This window comes from Grammomys surdaster, unplaced genomic scaffold, assembly GCF_004785775.1.
Source record: "Grammomys surdaster isolate TR1022 unplaced genomic scaffold, NIH_TR_1.0 165, whole genome shotgun sequence".
Taxonomy (NCBI): Eukaryota; Metazoa; Chordata; class Mammalia; order Rodentia; family Muridae; genus Grammomys; species Grammomys surdaster.
This window is the reverse complement of record NW_021604613.1, coordinates 8,093,898-8,112,189: the sequence shown is the minus strand read 5'-3', so window position 1 is coordinate 8,112,189 and position 18,292 is coordinate 8,093,898. Positions and strand designations below refer to the sequence as shown.

At 39.5% G+C, this 18,292-nt stretch overlaps 1 protein-coding gene across 1 annotated transcript in view; it reads left to right on the top strand.

Annotated features, from left to right (window-relative positions):
• The window catches only part of Hecw2 (HECT, C2 and WW domain containing E3 ubiquitin protein ligase 2), a 203,930-nt gene extending 190,153 nt beyond the window's left edge, over positions 1–13,777 (top strand). Inside the window, exon 28 of the mRNA XM_028765597.1 lies at positions 11,602–13,777. Within this exon, the coding sequence (XP_028621430.1) occupies positions 11,602–11,713 (112 nt within the window). The 3' untranslated portion in view covers positions 11,714–13,777. The remainder of the gene's footprint in view (positions 1–11,601) is intronic.
• The last annotated feature ends 4,515 nt before the right edge of the window (positions 13,778–18,292 follow it).

The window sequence follows — 18,292 nt, the reverse complement described above, 5'->3', positions numbered from 1 at the left end:
CACACACACACACACACACACACACACACACACCTTCTTTAGACAAAAGCATAAGAAAAATCACTTCTGGACATGGCAGTTTTATCAGAAGCAATTTCTTCACTGATAACCTTGTCACTGCCCTTTATGAGATTATCACTTAAATGTAAAGGCATCTGTGAAGTTGGTTCAGACCTAAAGACATTATTTTATATTACTGAGCCTAGTACTCCAAAGATCAATACATACACACTCAAGTCACCCCCCCCCCAAAACACACACACACACACAGACACACACATTCCACTCCGCTGTTTCCTGGTTTCACAGAGCTTGAGGGCTGGTAGGTCTCAAGTCAGTCAGCTCCACTATATTGTTTTCCCTCTTAGTGATTCTGTGTCTATCATTTAAGTTGTGATACTGTACAAATATACTACATAGAACTAATGTCCTCCTTACTAAAAATAAATATAATTTTTGAAACTCCCCTCTCACAAGTATAGCATCATCTTCCTGTGAGATGCTATAACCTGCAGAGTTGGAAGGGTGTGAAGGATGACAGCTGTCATTACAAGCCAGAGTGATGACAGAGAGGCTCTTGGTCTTGGACAGATAATTCAGTCTTTCAACCTTTCAAGCAAGCGTGACTTGTGCTTTTTGATTTCCTTATTCTCATTCTGTGGTAGCCCTGGGTAGCTCTGATCAAATGTTACCCAAGAAATGCATTAAAGTACAGATGGTAGTCCTGAAGCCAGAACAAGTTGTATCCATGACTTTTCCCTCTTCTTCTATAGTAATAAAGTAACCAGTGATTTAGCTGATAGAGACTTGAAACTTACTCAATGGTGTTTCCATGGATACTAGCAGCCTGAACAGATTACTGCACTTCCTCTGCTTTGTGGCTGCTGGTTGTGCTAGCTCAGAATTTGCATTTCTGTAGAAGACTTCCTACCCCCTGGAGCTCTGATGGGTTTTATGAGTAAAGAGTAAACTCACTTTATGGCATTTCCTCTCAAACAGTCCAAAAAAAAAAAAGACCGTTCACATGCCAGTCTGCGAAGTACAGAGCACTGCTCTCTCCTATCTGGACACACAGCCTCTAAGTTCATTTGAGGTATCTGCCAGTGAATTGAAAACGGGGAGTTAGAGAGTAGCAGGGACTGCAGCCACTGGGGAAGAGTGGGGTTTTGACCAAAGAGAAAATGTTAATTTAGGAATTTAAGTTGTGTCAGGAGATTGAAAAGAATGTTAGCTCAGAAGCTGGGAAAGTAAATGTAAGAATTCACTTTGAAATAGATTTTATACCACAGAAAGGGACTTCGGATTTTGTGATTTTTCAGCCCAGGTTGACCTTGAATTTGTTATCCTTGCCTTAGCCTCACTCTCAAAATGCTGTCGTCAAAGGCACACTCAACTGCCATACCCAATGGAGTAGACCTAGAAACATATAATAGTTTCTCTCTCTCTCTCTCTCTCTCTCTCTCTCTCTCTCTCTCTCTCTCTCTCTCTCTCCTCTTCTCTTCTCTTCTCTTCTCTTCTCTTCTCTTCTCTTCTCTTCTCTTCTCTTTAATGAGAATCTTTTTCTCACTGTAAAATCTACTTTTTATTTGTGTTATAAAACAAAAACATTTTGCAAACATGCCAAGGAAACTACTTAAAATTTAAAATACATTAAATGTGTATAAAGTATATATATATGCATGCACATACATCAGTCAAAAGTCCAACGGTGAGGTAAGTTCTGTTAACAGTGTGGAGTGTCCGCTTGCACTCATCCTTAAGTTGCTTGCATGTGCGCACACATGTGTACAGATTTGAACTGCCCTGCACAACCTGTCTGCAAGCTGATTTTTGTGTTTCACACCATTAATTATGAACCTCTTTCCATGTCTTTTATTGCTCTGCAGTCTCATCAATAATGCAGTGTTTCTTCCTCCAGTAAGAGCATTGTTTACCATCCAGGCCAACTTTCAGCTAGTAAATAGAAAAGCAATAAGGGAGTCCTGAAATAAAATGGCTCTTTGCTCAATTAAAAAAAAAAAAAAGGAACAAGAGTGAGCTGTGGAAACACCCATTGGTGTCACTTTTGTGAATCTGTCTTGACGAGTCCAGCTACTGGTGTCTGAGAAGGCTGTTAATGTGAGAGGGACTTGTCATAGATTCTCAGTTTAACCTCTAATATAATGTCCCTCCTCAACACCCCCTGCCCACCCAATCAATTTTGTATAACAGAAATACTTAAAGATTTTTACCTTATTCTTGCATTGAATCAACTTGTAGTGTTATTAACATATGGAAATGTGATAGATCTTTTGGATTTGTCTTTGCTTTGGACGGTAGGTAATTTACTATAAAAGTAGATTGTGAAGCCAGGCCAGAAAGCAGAGACAAGAAGGCTGAATGTCCAAGACCAGCTTCTTAAAATTGTGGTGGTGGTGGTGAGTATCTAAAAATTCACTCAGGTAAAAAGCAAAAGAATGACAAAATTGGCAAAAATTTTAATGAAGAGGTTCTCTTGCTACCTGCAGTAGAAGATGACATAATCCAAGTCAAACTTACTAACAGGCTTTGAGAGCTGTTTCATAAATAATTCTGTAAGTTTATATTGGTGGGCAACAGACAACACAACTGTTAAAAAGTAAGCTATTCCTTTCCTTTGGCTTTAAGAACACAAACTAGGTTCATCTCTTATCACCAGCCTACTCCATGACACACTCACCTCTCACCTGGATCACTGCAGCAGGCAGCCAGCCAGACTCCTCCTGCTCTGCTCCACCCCCACATCTATCCAGCCTATGTGTGAAGGTCATCTCTCTGCCCCACTTGCATCCTTCAGTTGCTGAAATGAAATTCAGTCTCCTTCCCAAGCACTCAAATGTGGGAGACTGAGTCAGGAGTCTAACTCAGACTTCAGCCCACACTGCCTCTTGGCTACTCTTCAAATATAATGATCCAGTTCTAGTTGAAGACTGTGGGACCTGCTGCCCAGGTCTACTTTCTGCTGGCCCACATCCCTGAGAATTCAGCTGAGATGTGAGCCCACCTGACTTCTTCACTCAGGATTCCTATCAACCATTCTGGACATCTTATTTCTATCAGAGGACTTCCCTAATTCACTCAGCAAGTTTAGTTCTCATACTTATTTTTGACCCCCAGCCCCATCACCATAATATAATTTCTCGAGAACAAGGACCTTGTTTGAATTTAATATGGCTTTGACCTTAGCAGTGAGCTGAACACCTGACACCCAAGGCATACTGTGTGTAGAATGGGTTTTTTTTAATAATTTATTTTTTCCTCAAATCGTAATTCATTCACACAGGGGTTATAAAGTAGAATGTTTTTAAACTTGACTTTCTATATTCATCTCAAAAGCTGAGGACTGATATCAGCGTTCACATTACAAAGCCTTAAAGCCTAAATGAGGCAATACACATTAATGCACAGGTTAAGTAAAGACTAACACAGCAGTCAGTAATGTAGGTGAAGAAGGAACTTGCTTGGAATGCATAGTTTGGGGCATTTTTACTCGTCATCTGCAGGGCAGGAATTCCTCCACTGTAGCATTCTCCACTGTACTCATAGACCAGGCATCTTCACTAAGGTGACCACATGAGAAGACTTAAGTGACATGTAATTCCCTACTCTTACTTCGAACAAGTACTTATGTGACACACAAATAGATCTCTGTGCAAGTGGCCTTAAAACATAAGGAGAAAAGTGGCAGTCTTCACATGAACAAACAACCAGGGTTTTTCCATCAAATACTATGAAAACAAGTAGTTGGAGTAATAAGCAGCCTAGATTTTGTTCCACTTGGTTCATATTTATTGATAACCTGGTTGGTGATCAGAAGTTGCTGTATGCTACCATAGGTTGGTCACATAGATATTTGTGTCCTGGTGTCAACAAGTGTTCATAGTCTAAATTTCCTATTTTGAGAAAGTAATTAATAAGGATACTAGAGAAATTATTAACATTTTTAAAGAATTAAAAACATTAAATTATGGCAAGTTTTACCTTTATTTTTGCTAATAATGCTTTCCAGGCTAAGAAAACCGACACTGGGTCCCTCCACTGAACCCGTCACTCTGGGTCTTATTTCATCTTCTGTCCTTCATCTTGATCCTCTATTTGCTGCCTTGTCTAATGGTACCTCTGCTGTCTCCCTGGACATACAACCACTGTTCCCTTTCATCCTCAAATGGAAAGGACTTTTGCATGGACACCCAGCCTTCCTTTGGCTATCCTCCCTTTCTGGCCTTGTCAAGCCTCAGCCCTTGTCACTTGCATTTCTCTGGTTTCCTGGTGATGCAATGCTTTCTCTCCTAGGATTCCAGACTATCTGTTGGGAAACATACTTCTTATTGATCCGGAAAAGCCCTGCACACCTACAAATCCTTCTAATCTTGGCATGGACAGCATCCTCTACAAAGCCTTCCCCAACTTGTAACTGAACAGACTTGTAACTCATTGTATTATCATTGTTTCCTGAACCACATATAACCCACAGGAATCTTTTGGATTAATTAGACAAAGGTGTCTCAGTCCTCAGGAAAAAGTATAGCTCAGATCTAGGACTAATGTTTTATCAAACATCCAAAGGCATGTGGGGACTTATTAGAACCACTTGCCCAGGGCAAATTCCCCAGTTCAGACCACAGGCTGCCTGACCCTTAGGCTTTATTTGCTGTGCATGTGAATTCTTTCAGGACAGACCAGACCTTTCTTCCTCATCTGTCTGAAGAGCTCAGTGCTTGGCATGCAGTATCTATTCAGTGAGCACTGGTTTGGCAAGTGAATGAATAAGAAAGTGTCATATAAGTGGATGTTAGATTTTTGGCGTGCAGCTCAGAACAGACCACACCAGACCAAACGGTTTGCATTTCTCTGGTTTCCTGGTGATGCAATGCTTTCTCCAAAGGGGAGGGGGTTTATTCAGGGCAGAGGGCAAAGGTGGGAAGAGAAACAAGAGAAGATGGCAGGGAGAGAGAGGGAGAGAGAGAGAGAGAGAGAGAGAGAGAGAGAGAGAGAGAGAACAGAGAAGTAGAGGCCAGCCATGACCACGTGGAGAGAGGGGAAAGGGAAGGAGGGAGGGGTGAGGGGACAGACAGAACCTACAGGCAAGAGAACAGAGAGCAAGAGAACAAGAGAGAGAGGAGGGGGCAAGCAGCCCCTTTTATAGTGGGCACGCCTAACTGGCTGTTGCCAGGTAACTGTGGGGAGGAGCATACCGGGGTGTTGCCAGATAACTGTGGAGGTGGAGTTTAGACAGAATACTAAGAGTGGAAGATTTAAATTTTGATCACCAAAGACACTTTGTATGGCAAACTTTCATGACGTGGGACCTTTAAGGTGGGAAATAATATAGGTATTTTTCTGTTAGTAAGATTTTAGAAGTGAATGGATTAGATTCTTCCCAGGCACCCATTGGTCTTCTGAATTGGGAACTTGAAAAGCCGAGACAGGATGGAGATGTGAGTGCAGACCCCCTAGGGATACACCCGAGGAGACAAGAGCTATCTCCTCCAGGCACAACAGCCCACAGGTCTGTGAGCAGGCGTCTTCTCCAGATACCTGCAACTAAGTAAAATTTGGACTTGATAAGTCAGTTTGTGAACACACACATTGCCAAAGAAAATTTGACATTCAGAAATGATATGTCTCAGGATCCATGCATAACTCTCCAGGGCGTTTTGGTTGCTGTTGTTTTCAGTTTTGTCTGTTTTATTTGTTTGTTTTGCTTTTTGTTTTTTGTTTTTTTGTCTGTCCTGGAACTCATAGAGCTCCACCTGCCTCTGCCTCCCAAGTGCTGGAATTAAAGGTGTGTACCATTGCTGCCCCACCTCTAGGGTGTTTAAGTATTACTTTTGACTGACAAATTTCTTGATGAAAAAGTGTAAATAGGGATAAGAAAACTGAGATGTGAAGGGTGAGACATCATTGCAAATCAAAGAAGAGCGTGTTGGCACATTCTAATTCAGCAAAGGATTTATTTGATGATAACACATTTACTTTTGTATTACATCTGTTACTTCAGACAGGGTTCGTGGTTCTCTTTTCTTGTCTCTTGTCTCTGTTGCTCTATTTTAAAATCTTGATTTTGATTTCTTCTTTGTCTAGCATTTTGAGTGCTTGTACAAAATAAAATACTTTTGGGTGTAGAATAAGAGAATGAGTAAGTACATTCACCCCAGACAGGGAGCTGTTAATCAACTTAAGTAGCTTGTAAAACATAGCTGTGATGCTTACTGGGTTAGATAACTGACTAACCATACAGAATCCAAAAGAAGGCAAGCCTATGGCCTCCTATTTAATACCAGAAAAATCCTGAAAGCCATTAAGTCAGACCATAGATCCGGAGGTCTTGAAAATCTTGGTATTGGTGCCAGCATGGTTTCCCAAGGATGGGTTCAGACTTGCTTTCTTTGAGTGGTTTTGGCCGCATAGACTGAAGTGAGGTAAACTCATTATGGCTTCAGGGTGGTTGGCTTTGGAAGATTTGAAGAAACATTCTCTTACTGAGACTGAAAAGCTGGGTGCACTTTTGCTGCCAATATCAACACAGTCCAGAGGTCCTCCTGGTATTTTCTGCTCACTTTTGTAGGGCACAGAACGGATGGGGGTGGAGTATGAAAAGCCTCAAGAGATTTTTGTTTTGTTTGCTTGTTGCTGCTTGTTCTCTCTCTCTCTCTCTCTCTCTCTCTCTCTCTCTCTCTCTCTCTCTCCTACTTGGATCACACAACAAGCTGATGGTAAATACTGGGGAATGTATTTAACCACACTTCCTCAATTTCCTTATTAGCAGTGCTGGCTTGTTTGTATGCAGTTTGGAAAAATTTGCAAAGCACACAGAGTGTCAGTGTGGATATTGTATTTCTAATTGGCTTGTTGTCTCTCTATAGTGGAGACCACCTACATCTGACTCATTTGGAGTGAATCTTAAAATGCAGATCGCCAGGACACCCCCTCCCACACACACACTAAACATCTGAGTTAGAATCTCAAGGGACAAAACCCAAACTCTCTGTTGTGAATAACTACTTGGGTGATTCTGAAGTACTCCAAAATGTCCCCACTGTGTATCTCTGTTGTCCAGTAAGCCTGAGATTCAGTGACAGTTTGGTCACTTAAAAATCCCCAAGGTATCTCCCAAGTTTCTTCTGGATTGACCTAAACTTGACCTTCGTCCCCAGAGCTACTGCATACTGCCACTGAATAGTTCCTTAAAAATTCACTTAAGGTTTTTTTCCCCTTCAATCCTTTCCTCGGATGTGACTATAGTGCAAACTGCGTGTAGAGTGCCAGGGCTCCCAGCTCCCAGGCATGAGTGGCAGGTCCTAACAGTTGGGCTTCCTTGAGGAGATCCAGGGTTGAAATACTGTTTTGGGGGAGCCACTTACTTGTCTTTGAGCTTAGGAAAACCATTTAGTCTTTCCCCTCTAGAATCTAGTCTGTCTCTAGCCTCATGTAACATTCTCCAGATCTGTTCATTCAGAAGCTGGCTTATGATAACTATGTGCTGTGCAACCAGATGTAACTTGAGAAGCAAGTCCTTCCAGTTGTGTTGAGAACTGTAGTGCCCAGTCTTGGGGGAAATTCCTAGATAAGATACAATAGTAAAGATACTACAGGAACTGAAAGAGACATTCCTGTTCTGCCTTGCTTCAGCATTGAGCCTTGCTTTGTGATTGTATCATATTAAACCGTCATCACATTCTATACCTTTCCTTGTACGTTTGATGACCTTAACACTTGTTACTATTTTCTAGTTGCCACAAAACAAAGCATGCAAACGTAGTGATTTAAAACAATGGCCACTGCTTGTCTCCCCGTGTTCTTGGTGCAAGGGTGCAGGCATGGCCTAGTGAAACTGTCTATTTAGTCTAATATCAGCTATCTCCTGATATTAGAGGTTATTTTTCATCGCAGCTTCAGCCAGGGAAGGGTGTATTTCTGAGCTCCTTTAGGTTATTGTGACATTCATTCCTTGAGACTGTGGGATGCATGGCAGCTTGCTCATTCAAATCCAGCCAGAGAACCCAGAGTTATTATGTAACATTGAGACAAATCAATATGAACCCCAGTGCTTCAGAAAGCAAATGAATTTCTTTGTTGTTTGTTTTTCGAGACAGGGTTTCTCTGTGTAGCCCTGGCTGTCCTGGAACTCACTCTGTAGACCAGGCTGGCCTCGAACTCAGAAATCCGCCTGCCTCTGCCTCCCAAGTGCTTGGATTAAAGGCATGCACCACCACTGCCCGGCTGCAAATGAATTTCATACCCATTAGGATGGCTATTCTATAAGAATGCTGACTAGTTTTATGCCAACTTGACACAAGCTAAAGTCATCTGAAACCAAGGAATCATGTTATATATGCACAGTGGAATTAATATTCAGCTTTAAGAATGAAGGGAATTCTGAGCCATGGTTACAATGTGAACCTTATAAATATTATGTAAACTGAAATAATCGAGACACAATGCAAAAATATCTTAAGATTCCATTTAGTCAAAGTACACAAAAGTAGTAAAAATCATAGACAGAACAGCGAGTTCCAGGGATACAGGGGGAAGACAAACAAAATCTATTTCCTGTTTGATGGAGACAGTTTCAGTTGCCATATGTAAATATTCTGTCATTAGATGATAATGCTGTTTGCTTGTCCATCCATGTGTTTTAGTTCCTGTTCTTGCTGCTGTTCTAAAATGCCCTGACAAAGAAGTTTAAGGGAAGGAGAACTGAACTTAGCTCACAGTTCAAGGGGCATCTCTGTCATGGTCACAAGAGTGTAAGGTGCTTGATCATACTGTGCCCACAGTCAGGGGGTACAACAATGAATACTAGTGCCAGCTCATTTTCTCCTCTTTGCTCAGTCCAAGGCCCAGGACCTGAGAATGGCTCCTCCCCTAGTTAGTATGGGCTGTTCTACGTCAATTAATCCAATCTAGATATCCTCTCATAGACATGCACAGAAGCTGATCTAATCCATGTAACCCCTGAAGAACGTCTGAGGTTTGTCTCCCAGGCAATTCTAGATCCTTACAAGTTGATGGACAAGAGTAACTGTGCATTTAAAGCCACAAACCTGGACATTTGACAATAGCTACAAGAGTAAATTCTACCACAATAAAAGCCTTAAAAAGAAAAGGCAGGTAAAGAAGGTAAAGTCATGAAAAGTCAGTGAAAGCTGAGAGTAAGTAGACAAAACAATGAAAATTTTTTAAAAAATTAAAGTATCATATTTCAGTCAAATGGGATAAGGAATTGTCCCTGCCTATCACAGGAAGCCTGACATGTTATTCTGCTCAAAGCATACATATTTCACTTTTATATTTATCTCCACCTTCTCCTGGAACAAAAATGAAACCATTTATTTTGTATTTTCAGAGGGTTTTTTTTGTTTTTTATTTTTTAGAATTTAAGACCAGATAGATTTTAAGCCATCTATAGAACTCAGTAGTATGTTAGTAAAACTGTTTTTGCCTTGAGTTCCCAATCTGGACTCCATCATAAGAAGCTATCAGAAGAATTATGGTATGAAATTCTAGGATGTTTGTATTTTTGGGTTTTGGTGTTTTTTTGTTTTGGTTTAGTTTTTACAGTTTGCTTTCAAAGATCGGTGAGGTGATTCCCACCAGTGTGTCTCAGTTTGAGGTTACAGGACTGGAAAACCTGAGCGGAGATTCTTCAGTGTTAACAGAACCCCTCGTATTCTGTTTCTAAGAAGTCATGTGAGCACATACCTGCTTTATGATCTCTTTATTATGCCCCGTCCCCATGGTCATGGTTAGCTTTGGGCAATTTACTGAAGGCAATCAGGATAGAGTCCTCGTGATGAGGAGGAGATGTACCTAACAATGACCTATTATTATTTAGTTAAACGCTATGTGCCAGCCATTCTGTGAAAACACGTTTCTGCTGTTTCAGTGAATCCTCACATCTGTCTGAGATAAACTACCTTATTATATTTACTCTTTTTCACAGGTAAGAAATTTGGGTCTCAGAATTCTATTAAGACACTCCAAATCCCACAGCTGGTGTGGTTGGTAAAAGTGGGGTTCAACTCCAAATCTCCCCAACACCAAAGTTTTCGTCTTCCCCCTGTTCTGTATTACTTATAGGAACAGTAGTTATATTTACCTCATAAGTAAGAAACAATTGGTAACAATAAAAATTTGCATATTACTTTTTACAAATATCCTACTCATGGCTCCTCAAATTACACATTACTTTCAGGCTCACTTTTTTTTTTTTTAAATTGAGTGTAAACTACTTAGCTCTAGCACACGAGCTGCTGTGAATTCAGGATAGGGTGCTTCCTATCCTGTGTCAAAAGTGCAGATCTGCCCCCTGATAAGATGTACTATTCAGAGACTATTTCTTTATTGTGATTCAGGTGCAAATAACAGGAAAACACTGCCCCTCCCCCAAACTTGGCAAAAGAACAGGTATTTCTTAAAAAAAAAAAAAGAGTACTGCATATAACTGTGATTAAATGGACATTTTTTTCCCACATTATGAACATGGAGAAAGCAGACTAAAGAAAGCATGGAATTCAAAGCAGTCACAGTATCTGCAGACGTCCATAGACAAGTCTAGCCAAGGACTTTCCCAAACTCTAAGCCACAGTCTGGTCTTCAGCTACAGTTGCTGCTCATCTCTGCCCAAGAAAATGAAAAACCACTGAGCCACACATTATCCAAGGGACATCCAGGCAACAGACAGTGCTGGAAGGGAATCAAAGTGAATCTCTTTGGAAAGTCTTTATTCTTGTCTTTGAATAGAAAGGAAGAAAAAAGACTGAACTTGGCTTTTTCATTCTCATACAACTCAGCAAGAAATACTATGTATGAAATATATCTTCTAAAGGGTGGCACATAAAGAAAATATTTTAGGGGTCTTACTTTCCAAAGAAAATTTCAACTCTGCGTAGTAAGAAATATTGAAATCCTGGCCCAGGGCTTCTTCCCTGCCTTAGACCATTTATGTTCCTGGATGAGGGACACACACAGCCTTTATGTTTTTAATATACCTTAGGCAGCACAAGCTGGGCAGTTGCCTACCCTCTGTGCTGTTAGAATCTGCTTTCCTTTTGATAACCCAAGTCACCACTTACTATTTACTATGTTCCATCTGGGCTGCTCTTAACCTAGTCCTCTGGGCCAAGTTCTCTTGGCCCTAGCCCATAGCTGCTCTCCTTCTCCCTCCTGTATGTTGTTACATGAAAGCTTCTTCCTCCCTCCTACCCTCCTCATGGTCCTCTCTGACCCAAGCCCTCAAAACCTCAATCCTACCTATGTCTTTTTTGCCCAGCTGTTGGCTGTTGGCATCTTTATTTACCAATCACAATTAACTGGGGACTGGGGTTACTAAGTTGAAATATCTTCACTTTTCCTCAAGTAACTGTGAAAATGATAACAAATAAATTTGAATATGAAAGAGAAGCGCTCTTAGTACATGCACGAATGTGCGCACGTGCACATGCGAGTGGGCGGGCACGTGCGCGCACACACACACACACATACACACATTCACTTATGCACTCGTGCAGATGCACAGGAGCATTTACTTGGTTTACTCAGCCCCTCTGCTAAATTATGTCATGCTTCTTCTGTTTGCAGAGCCCACACTTGTTTTAACCGCCTGGATCTTCCTCCATACCCTTCCTTTTCCATGCTTTATGAAAAACTCTTGACAGCAGTTGAAGAGACCAGTACCTTTGGACTTGAGTGACCTGGAAGCATGATGCTCAGCTCTTCCTGGACAGGTAGTTCCAGAAGCTGGCCTCCCGGAGAGTGACACAGCATTAATAGTCTCAAGCCTCAGCTTCCATTACAACAACCTGAGTGATGCTCTCTGGGAACATATGCTCCTGTGTATGGGGATTGGCTGTGAGTTCTTTTGGAAGGATTGGGGTGAGCTTGGTGCCCATGGAACAACCCAACAGTCTTTGAATCAACAGTTCTTGACTGCCAAACCTTTCCTATTTGTTCCCATATTCCAAGATAAAAGACGAATCTGCACATGACCAACCCTGTGGTGACATTTAGGGACTCAGAAGAATCTTGAAACTCTCCCGTAAATACACTTCAAGCCAAACTGGCAGCACTGACCCAATCTCTAAATTAGCGCAAGTGAAAGAAAATCATTAAAATATATATATATATATTTCCTGAAAGTACATTTGTTTAAGCCCTAAGTTATAGCAGAATATTTATTTCTTGCTTATGAGTGCCTGCATGGTGTGCACTATAGGTTTCAACCTTCACAGGACAAGTGTGAAAAGTGAAACTAAGTCAGTGTGTGATAACTTTAAAGATTTGCGATAAGGTGGTCTGTAACAATGCAATGCAAGTGGTATGTGTGTAATTATGGCTGAAGACAACTTATTCAATGAATTACTAATGACAGATTTTATGCTTTATAATGCATGAAAACAATTTAAAAATATCTAGCAATTAATCACAGCATATCAGGAAAATGTACACAGTGAATTCTGTTTATTTTTTATAGGTTCATCATATTTCTGTTCTTTAAGATGTATATAAGGACCTACCTACCTACCATATTGTATGTACCACCTCTCCATCTTCATGTTCCATGCTTACTCGGGCATCTTGCTAGTATTACCCTTTTTAGCACGCTCAAGGGAACTAAAGGGCCTTTTATTTTTATAAAGGTTAAAAAAAATTCCCCGAAATATTTTGCACTGAACGTACCAAAGGCGAAGGGACCTACAATATGACTAACAGCAGCTCCATCAGCTGACGGCTACAATAGAAGTAGCTTTTGAACCTGACTTCCTTCACAGTTGCCATGTCAACCACTGCAAGGACTGTGCATCTAAGTAATAATTTTGTAAGACTCACTATATGTGATAGTATGATATGCATTTATTTAAAATGCATTAGACTCTCTTCCATCCATCAACTACTTTACAGGATGGCATTTATTACAGATATTTCGTATTTCCCCCACTGCTTCTTATTTGTACAGCATCATTGAACACTGAGCTTGGTTAGGGAGCCATCAGCAATGCCGGAGAGGTCAGCTCTCTTTCGTAATAAGAGTTCCACTTTCTCTCATCAATGAAGATACCATAAATTGAAACTCTCAGTACCATATTTCTAAGCCTGCATTTTCACTGATGCATAATTTTCTTATTAATATCAAGAAAAAATTTTGTATGGTCTCTCGGAAACTGCATGTTATCACTGACAGGTCTTCTTAACCTGATGAAAGGATTTCCTTAATTTTGATTGCTTTGGGGACTGTCCTACGCTGTTGTTTGTTCCTTGATTTGTGACCATAACTAATCAGACACACAGTACAGTGAAGTGGAATCAAGGTGGGTAAAACCATTAGCTTAACATTTAGTTTACCAGCCTGAGGGGCTACAGGCATTACCTGAACATTGCTTTGAGAATCTTGTTTCTAGGTATCATGGACTTCTTGTTGTGGGATGCAGGTAACTTTACATCTTATACAGGTTCCATGCATAGTTCTCATAGGTGTTTTGTAAGAACAATTACTCTCCTGTTAGTGAAGCTGTGTTTACTGTTGGGACCCTCAAGAGGAATGACACTCATGTTGTATTACTGTGTTAAAGATAAGTCCTAGGTATGGGAAAATGTTCCAGAAGAAAACAAATTACGGAAACCTGGAAAAGATATATGGAATATTTATTTGTATACCATAATTGGGCCAGAAAAAAAAAGAATGACTAAAATTTTTGACTGGAATTATTAGTTTGTACTTATTTGTCATGAATACAAGTATATATTTACTTTTTGCAAACTGCTTTTACTTGTTTGTATTTTTTCATCATAAGGAAAACAGAGCATGCTAATACATTTTTTTAAAACCACATTTTGCTGTGTCAGAGCATTCCCTAAGAGTTGTCACAGGGGCTCGTTAAGAGAAAGCTGCCTTTCTTTCAAAAATACATATAGGCCACATTAGTGCTCGTTTGGTTTGAGACAGTTGCTACCATGTACCGTATTACTAGGCAAAAGAGATTTCAAATAAAATGTACCTCTTTAACTATTTCTAATAAACACTGTGAGCTATTGATGCTAAGGCAGCCAACTTCTCAAATAACAGTTTTAAATGCATCCAGACACTCTTAAAGTGGTAGGACTTAGTCCCAGTTGGCACTCTTCTCAGAATTGGAAATTATCAAAATTGTAGCTTGGATATTAGAAAATTGTGATTCTAAGCACATTATTCTTCATGGGTAAAACAAAAAACAGACAATACTATCTCTATAAAAGTTCAATAACACATCCACAGAAAAAAAATAGGTGTAATTGTACTCTACAATTAGAAATATTCATAAATATGCTTTTCTGGACTGTGTACCTTGATAACTTGGCTCTTTGGCTTTGTTTTAAGAGATTTATACATGATGCTAATAACAATATAAAAGACAGTTTCGATACACCATGTATATATTATCTTTCAGAGCACAGGTACACTGTTGGCATTTCATTCATGCCAGTCACTGCATTTGGTGATGAAGCTACAAGATTATGAATCTGGCCTTCAGAAAGATGCTCATAGTCTACTAGAGGGAACATCAAGATTCCAAAAGCATTTTAAGTAAAAGCTCTACAGTTAATGAATGAAAAGAGAATAGCCTATTCATCCCAAAGGCTTGGTGATAGTCTCAAGTATGTGAAACTGTGTAGCTAAAAGACATCATCATGTATTTCTTCTGGTAACTACAAAAGTGTCATAAAATATAAATGCTGGTAAGTCTCAAGACCCAAAATGCATTCATACAATGAGAGTTTAAAGTATGTAGGTGGGGACTGAGCTGTGAAGAAACAACACAAAGATCTTCAAATTATCAAAGATGCCAAAATGAATTCAGGAGACCTCCTTCAGTCTCTGTGCTACAATCTACATTCTATTTTTAGTGTGAAAGTATCACAGTTCCTCAGCCCAACCCACATATGGGATCACAACATTTTTCTTGTGCACAAAATGAATGGAAGTCATAGTTTTCTAGTATATGTTGTATTTATAATTTAATGGGCATTCTGTACTAAGTAAATACAAAAGCCACTATTGAACTAGACAGGGAGTGCAGTTTGCAAAATGAAAGTGTAGCACTTCCAGACAGTCTCATTAAATTAAACTCTAGTCTTAAAAAAGGGTAACGGCTGAGATCTATTCACCACTACCTCGATGATAATTGCCTTCGAAGGTGTGGTCTGTGGGGACTGTGCTTAGAGCTGATGAGTTTCACAGTGCTTGAGGGGCATTCTCTTTTGCTCCTCAGTGCTTGCTTGGGGAGAGGTATCAAGTCCTCCCTGGGCTCAGGCTGATTTCATGAGTAGCTGGTGAGATGATTCGTGCTTTGTTGTCAAGATCCTGTTTAGTCTCATGGAATATGAAGACTAATATTTGTATCAATATATTCAACTTTCCAATGTTTTGGTTTCTCAAACCCTTACTTTCTTAAACACCCTTAGACTGTGACACTCCTGCAGAGGGCACGGAGAAAGGAGCACATTCATGGAAAAGGCTTCTCAAAAATTCATTGTTTCCATTTACTGCCTGTGGGAGGAATTTAAGACAAATCTGATTGTGATCGGTGGAATTGCACAGCACAGGAATTTGGCCCCCTTGGGGATTATGTAGAAGTAAGAGTATGAAAAAGACACCAACCAGAGGCCTGCCTTTCATTATTAATTTTTGATAAGCCTGAGTCTCCAGAGGTCTGGCAGCTGACCTCAGTAATGTGGAGGGATTACAGCAGCTTCTGGTTTTCTTTGTCTTCCTAATATTTGTTCAAATTACCTTTTTATCCTTTTTGCATACAGCTACTTCTAACAAGGCATACATCGTGTAATGAAGAGTCCAGAATTTTATTCAATTTAACTTCATTCAGGAAATTCCAGGGGCAGGAAATGAGGGCATTTTATCATTAAAAGGCATCACTAACCCCACATTAGAAGCAAGATGCAATTGAAGAATCCCGCCCAACCTCCCAGCCACAGTTGAGATTCAGGCCAGCTGTTGATGAGTGGCATTCTGAATCAGTAACACTACTTGCACATGACTTGACTTTATATTAATGGGAATGTCCCTTAGAAACATTCCAGTTGCCAGACTTTATTTGTTTTGTAATTCTGTTGCATTTCCAGATAATTTGTCCAGTGCAGAAGCAAAGGAATGCCAGAGACATTAAAGGTTTCTGAGCTGTCACTTTAGGTGAATCGCTACCATTAGAGGGCTAATTAGAAATAAAAAGTAGAAAAGTAAATGCCTGGCAGTTGTACCACCCTGGTAATGTGATGCCAACTACTGTCATGATTCAGGAGTAAAAACTACATTCCAAGGAACTGACATTCTGGGTATAATGAATGTGTTTGGCCCTATTAGAGCAATCTGGCTTAGGAGTGAAGGCATGTTTACAACCACAGAATAGCTAAGGGAACAATGAAACAATGGTACAAACATCATCAGACTTAGACCTTGCCAGTGGGGGTAGGAATGTGTTCCATTTTGGTTTCTGAGTTTTGAGAACAATGTATTTGTGTTTAGTGCAGGCATTGATTGGCCATCTACCTGGTGGGAAATACCCTTGTTGTATGACTTCAGTAGGCTAGTATTTCCTGTATTACAAAATGTCATTTAGTCCCAAAGTATTAAGGCTAACCATAGTTCAATCAGGAAGCTCAACAATTTGCATTAAATTATTACAGTTTTTTAAAAAAACTTGAAAGTTATTGTTACCACTATCAGACACTATCTGTGAAATAAAAAGTGATCATACTTCATCGTTGCTTACTTTGTTTTCATAGTTGACATTAGCATAGCTCTTGAGACATTCTCATACTATCTAATGCTGCCTTAAACAGTCCCTATTAATCCGGAAAGCAAAAATCCTAAGTGTACGGCTACTAAATTACAAAAGGAGGCCTAGCAAGTGTTTCCTATTGAAGAAGTTAATCAAGACAGCAGACAAGTTTGCTTAGATTTTGATCTTCAAGGTACTTTATTCTCATTTCATGATCAAACAGCTCAACAGAACAGGAGGGCTCTAGCTGTATAAGATTTTTATGTCTAGTGACCTCGGGCAGGTGATACCTTCATATCCAATCTTCTTTTAAGCTATTGCAACCCTGAGGGGTGTTGGTAAGTATGTCGTATGATTCAAACTGAATCAGCTATTACTGGTGTAAGAAATCGTCAGTAAATTCTGGTAATTATCACCTTCTGTAAAAAGGGATGGGTAATGTTCAAGAAACACCTTGGAAGGGTAAACCAGGGAATACACAGAACAGAATGTTCTTTAGGACCCTAATGCCCTAGAAGATGTAATTACAGCTTATTTTTCTTTATGTGATATCATAAGAAAGATACAGGGGCTGTTAGCACATCAGAAAGTGCATAAGATTATGTTTTTATAATAGGGATGCAGGCATTCCAAAAAATGAATAAAAACACATGCATCTCTCTTGCTTCTTACTGAAGTATGAATCTAATTTTATAATAATGCTTACTTTTTAATATTAAGGCTCTGTAAAACATTTTATTTCTAAGATTTCAGTAGAGTACAGGTGGTGCAGTTTTTAAGCCTTTCCACTTTTCTTCACCAGCCCTGCCCACTCATTACATCCTCTCTCCCACAGATCACAGTTAATAGGTACACTTCTGATTTTGTTGACTTGATTCAAGCTTTGTATTTATTCAGCGTAACTTTTAGTAGACAATAATAATGGGAGGTATTTGCTATTAGAATTAAGATTATACAGTCCTCATTTTACCATACATTTACATTTTTTAAGGCACATAATAGACGTTGTTGATAGGCATCCTAGAAGTACTTCATGAGTGGTGTTACACAACACTTAGGACTGGATTATGGACCAGTTGTTCATTTTCTGGGAAGTCTGTATTCTTATTCTCACCTGAGCCTCCGATTCTTGTGTTGTATTTTTTATGATTATGAAATGCTTTGACGGAAAGATATTTTAATGTGTACAATTTGTTTTATTTTCATACTGATCTCTATTTTTGTTTAAAAACCATGTTACATCATGAAATCACTTAATCAAAAATAAATCTTTTAAAAAATGAATTATGACTTTTCTGTTATAGTTTGGAGAAAGAATAAACTCGGAAACATAAATAAGGATAAAATACTTGGGTTGAGTATACAGCTCTGCAAGTATGTTAATTTATAACCTGGAATTTATTTTGTTTATCTTTACAAGGATATTTTAATCCCAGTGGTGCATCAATGGACATTACAGGAATGAATTAATGCAAATTATAGTAATTTAACTCGTATGAGTT